Raw genomic sequence first — 5794 nt, 5'->3', positions numbered from 1 at the left:
TTGGAGCATTTCTCCACCTATAGTTCACTCACAGTATAATAGCAATAACAGTAAATAATGTAGTAAATACATACCTATATAGTGTTTCAAACATCTCTAGGAGACATCCCTCAAGCTCTCATGTTGTCCTAAGGATACTAAGATGCAAATACTTCTTCTGGCCAGCTAAACTACTAAGTATGAATTACGTATCGTCATACAACATACAAAACATAGGGAAATATCATCCTCTACCACACCCAGTGTATACACATACTTATATCAAAGCATTAAACTACTCTATTGCAATTACATACACTAACAATAACCACTACCCAATCAGGGCTTGGTGGAACAATAAAGGGAACAATTGCCAAGGTCCAAAGGCTTACCTCAATTTGCTTCTAGTCCAACCTTTGTTCCTCACTAATTGGCAACCAATCAAACTTCACAATCAATACCTACATCAAGGTACTAGGAAATCTATCAATGCAATCCAATGAATACCAATATCCTCATCAATCAAACAAACAAATTCACACCACCATAGGCATGAACTTACCAATCTCAACGAGCTAATCAAGCTCCATTGCTTCCTCCAATGGTTGGTTACTCACGATTGGTCCACTTGGCTCAATTCTAGCACCAAAACGAATACAAATCAAACATACAACCAACCAATGGCTTAACATGCAAGAAATCACAATTTCAAGCATAGATTTTCCTCAAATATTGAAAATAACTTAAATGACAATCTAAGTCAATTTCTACCGTTTATTTATCATTCCTGACAACATTTGTAAAGGAATTTAGCTTCAATATAACTCAAACTCATAAAACTCACAAAACACTATTCATCATCTTCAACCCAAATACAATCTCCATGGAAACAAGGTTGAAGGAGGGGAAACTTACCACAATAGGTTACACAATCAAGGAATAGTGGTCTACTAAGCTCCCATAGAAGAAAATGTCATTAAACTCCACCAATCACCAAATGGATCAAATTCTTGAGAAGGAGATATATATCTCCACAAAGCTTCCCACTCAAAACCAAGCTTCCCACTCAAAACCAAGCTTGGATTCACAAAGAGGGAAAGATTCTAAGTGGTTTTGGCTTTGGAATGGTTTGGCTTGGTAGAGAATCAAGGAAATTAGGGTTTTGAGTTGGAAATGGCTCTCTCCCACCCTCTTCTCACTCTCTGCATCCGACGAAGAAGAAAGAAGAAATGAGTGAGTTGTTTATGTTTTTAGCATTTAACATAGTTGAGTTATTTTAACTGGGTAAAAGTATATCTATCTAGTCAACTCTGTTCTCTTTCAAACTTTACCCAAAGATTTGGAATATTTTTCTATGAATATTTCTACTTTTATTTTTACATTTTGGATAATTTTGCTTACACCCATTTTTATCCCAAAAATCTCATTAACTGCACTTTTTACCTCAAAAGTGACCCTAATTTACACTACAAAAAAGCAGGCATTTTGCGGCGGTTCATTTTTGGTATAAGCGACGGTTACAACCGTCGCTAAATGCATTTTTGCAATTAGCGGCGGTTGTAACCGTCGCGTATATCAAAAATGAACCGCCGCTAAATGCCTGTTTTTTGTAGTGATTTCATTAGGTCTTTTACTTAATCACGTATAATCTATCAATTAATTAGGTTAGGGATATTATAATGGCAATTGATGTGCCTCTGGCAGTTGTAGTTTTCCAAGCTGAAAATGATGAGAATTAAGTCATAAAAGAGCACTTTATATACATATTTACTTATTATATTGACTTTTCCATCTCAATGACATTTCTCACCTATTTGTTATGTTTATATAGGGAGAAAATGGTAGAAAATACGAAAGTGTAAAAAGCTTGGTGGCGTAAATCTACACAGTGGAAGTTCTATGCTACATCAGTCTAGCCAGGCAAAATACCAGAGAAATGGCGCGACTTGGCGCCATAGTGGCGCGGTTTGGCGCCAGATGCTTGCTCCTGAGATGCATCAGATTTTGCTGGGCCATTTTCCAGGGATGTGGCGCGGTTCCGCGCCAGTTTGCGAGAAAATAATCGCCGTGTTTTTACAAGGACAATTTTGGAAGAAGAAGTTGGGACTATAAATAGGATGCTCAACACAGAATTGAAAAAAAAAGCGCTTTTTCATAAGAAAATCGTCGTGCTCAGAGAAGAGAGTTCTAGAGAGACCTTGTTCATCTATATTCTTCCATTTCTATATTTCTTCAAGTTGATGTTAAATATTAATATTTCAGCCATGACCATGGTTGGCTAGGTACTTTTTATTGTAGTTAGGGTCAGAAACCCTATGTGAACCCTTGTTACAACGAACTGATTTATTTTTACTCGTTTATATGTTTATCTTTATCTCTACTCTGTGCGTAATTTCTATCTTCTTTGTTAGAACTGATCAATCTAATAGTTGATGGTAGTTTGAGGGTTGGAACCCTAGATAGGAATATTGGGGTTTTGATCTTAAAAGGGAGTAGGATAACAATTTGTATGCGTTCTAGGAATAGACGTATATTTGGTTGCAGATGTTTTATTTATCGTGTTCATTGCTTAATTTCATGAGGGATTGCTAAGGAATTAGGGTTCTAATTGGGGTTAAAGGGTTAGATTGCCAAGGAATTAGAATTTAACTAATTATTTTTAGATGATAAAATATCTGAGTATTTATGTAAATGAGTATTGTAAATCAATCTAGCGTAAGAAGTAGGGATCATTTGGTGAGTGTACTTTAGCTACAATGCTTTCTCATATTTTTACAAATCAATCTCTATTTTTATTTTTCATCACAAAACCTTAAAAATAAGTTTTTATCTTAGTTCTTATAATTACTCAAATCCACAATATTTTGTCACATTTATTTGAACTCTTCCCGTCTTAAAAGGAACGATTATTTGATATTTGATCACAATCCCGGTGGAGACGATACTTTTTTATCACTGTATTACTTGTGCGATCGGTATACTTGCCGGTGAGCATCAGCAATGACCCTCAAAATGCAAATGAATTGTCTAATCTTCGTCATGTATCATTGAGAAATGCAATTGAGAGAATATTTGGCATTTCTAAATCACGATTCACAATTTTTAAGGTGTGCGATATCAAATGAATTGGTTTTACTTTTTTTATTGATATCATTGCATTTCTTTGTTATTTTTTATTGTCTCTTGTAATTTTAAATGTTTGTTAAAAATTCATATGAATTTTTAAAATCTTATAAATCCATAGTGTTCTTTCAAATCTTTGTAAATTCTATTAAAATCGTTTAAAATATAATCTTATAAAATCTTGATTGTGAAAAATGTCTTTCAAAAAAGTCTTTAAAGTCACTACAATTTTAGATAGTTTTTTAAAATTTATGAGATATTTTATCTCAAAATAGTATTTTAAAATCCTAATCCAGTACGTCATCTTAATATCACATGATGAATAAAATGTAAGGATTTTTTTATGCAAAAAACCGCTCTTCTAGGATCTTCTTATAAAACAAAATAAAAAACTATTTCTTTTATTTTTTTATTTTTCATTAAAAATGTTTTTTTAAATAGTTTTTATATTAAAAAAGAGTATTTGGTTTGATTTTTCTTTTTAAGAGAAAAAAGGTTAAAAAAAATTAAACCAATTGAATATTAAATGTGCTAAAAATAATTAGTAAATATCTATTACAATAGCTTGCGTGAGAATTATTTATGCATTTTCCTCCTTTTCTAATAGTATATTATTTTAACCTTCGGTTCCAATTGATCCAACAAATTAACCGGTTAAATTTTAAAAATCCTTTAGATCGGACAGCATTTCTATAAACTTGACAAAAAAATCAATTAATTCTTAAACATACCCATTGTTGTAACAGTATTAAAGATAAAAATAAAATAAAAAATAGAGAAAGGTGGAAGAGAAAACAAAAGAAAGAAACCAGTTAACAAAAGGGTCCAGCTGTAAGTTCTTTGTCTTCTACATCATTTAACCAAAGTTTTCTTCATTCCCATTCTCTCATCATCTCATCACACTTACACTCACCACATCAATTATTGCTTCAAAGAATTGACATCAAAACTCCACCCTAAGTCCCTTTCATTCTCCTAACAAACATTTTCAACCACCTTTTTTTTTTTAAATAAAAAAATAAAAAAAATAAAAAACTGAAAAAGTTTCAAAACAAAACCACACATGACATTAATAATGCTAATATTCACTCTCACTTCTTCTATCACAATGCAAAACTCATCCACCACTATCTCTGCCCCGCCACCGCTTCCCCTCCCTCTTCCGCCGAACTCCGCCGCGCCTCCGCCGCCACCCTTTGCCAGTTCTCCCAACTCCGTCTTCCAAATAACCGTCCTTCCAGCGCCGCCGCCTCCACCGCTCTTCGCCGACACTCCTAGCTCCGTCGATTTGTCCCCTCTCAAATTCCTCCTCGCCCTCGTCGCAATCGTCACCATCCCCGCTTTAATCTACACCTTCATCTTCGCCTTCAGGTGCCCGGCGTCCCGCCGCCGGCATCACTCCGCCGGCGAAACCTCCGGCGATCCCTCCTTTGTGTCCGAACTCTCACACCAAGACGTTGAAAACGCCGGCGCCGGTAGCGTTGCCGACTTGAAGTACCAGAAGGAGACGCACGCGAAGGAAATCGGCGGCGAGTGCCCGGTGTGCTTGGCTGCTTTCGCCGACGGCGAGGAGGTCCGGCAGCTGAGCGCGTGCAAGCACTCGTTTCACGCTTCTTGCATTGATATGTGGCTCAGCAACCACTCCAATTGCCCGATTTGCCGCGCCACCATCGCCCCCACCGCTAAAAACCGTTCCAGCTCCGGTGATCTGCAACAGGGTCACCGTGACGCCTCTGCTGCGGTTTGATTTTTAATTTTTTTTTTTTATATTTTTATATAAATGTTGAGCTTTTTTTTTTTAATTACAAAATGGTCCAAATTCGGATAAGTAGTTTTAGCGAAGATTTTGTGACTTTTGAGCTATAACTGTTTGTGAAATATAAGGGATTTTCATGAGAAAGTAGACAGTTAGAAATTGTAATACAATTGGGTATGGTAATGAAGATAGCTCTGAAATTTACACACATTTGCGATTCGAGCTGAATTGTCCTAATTTGGCAAATCAGTTTTAGTACTTCTTCAGTTGGTTCAGTTATTTACTTACTAACTGGGTGTTAGACCTGAGTTTTTCTTGCATATAGTAGCTAATAAGGGTGCAATTTTTAATGAGAAATGTTTAGGAAAAGTTTTGATGAGTTCAAAGAGAATTATGTTGGAAATCGACAATCATACGTAATACGTAATTGAGAAAACAGAAAAAGATATAAGAGTAGAGAGATTAGACACATCGATTTATTCTGATTTACTCAATATAAGCTATGTCTTGTTTGTCTGTACTATATTTATCTCACTCAGTTGCCTTTCTGCTGACTCCGACAACTAAAATCTTCATCAACATCCGAAGTATGAGCCATACCCAACAGGGTAAAGTTTAGTGTTTTTTTTTTTTAAAAAAAAAATGGGATGTGCCTAAAGAGCTCCATTGGACATGAAAAAGCATACACAATGATTCAACTTGTATTACTTAACCTAGTCCAACGCAAGAAATTTTTTTACGTGTTTGCTAAAAGAAAGGTAACTGTAATTTGTTTTGTATTAAGTTAGAGTATATTTGCTTGAGTATGGATTAATTTTTTTATTTTATATTTTCATCAGGTTCCCTTTTAACTAAATATGTATTTTATTCTATATTTTTAAAAAAAAATTAGCTGAAATTGATTTGTTATCCACTTCCTTAATTTTGAATAAAATA

The 5794-nt window shown here is 35.0% G+C and overlaps 1 protein-coding gene across 1 annotated transcript; it reads left to right on the top strand.

Annotated features, from left to right (window-relative positions):
* Positions 1 to 4170: 4170 nt before the first annotated feature.
* LOC133297731 (RING-H2 finger protein ATL33-like) lies at positions 4171 to 5061 on the top strand. The gene has a single exon (XM_061496922.1). It carries the CDS (start codon positions 4178 to 4180, stop codon positions 4847 to 4849), a length of 672 nt encoding a protein of 223 aa, XP_061352906.1. The 5' UTR covers positions 4171 to 4177; the 3' UTR covers positions 4850 to 5061.
* Positions 5062 to 5794: the final 733 nt, after the last annotated feature.

Source organism: Gastrolobium bilobum, unplaced genomic scaffold, assembly GCF_033153095.1.
Source record: "Gastrolobium bilobum isolate Gb01-03AN ecotype WA unplaced genomic scaffold, APGP_CSIRO_Gbil_v1 utg54037, whole genome shotgun sequence".
Classification (NCBI taxonomy): domain Eukaryota; kingdom Viridiplantae; phylum Streptophyta; class Magnoliopsida; order Fabales; family Fabaceae; genus Gastrolobium; species Gastrolobium bilobum.
Note: the sequence above shows the minus strand (reverse complement) of the source record. Positions and strands in the feature narration are given on the sequence as shown.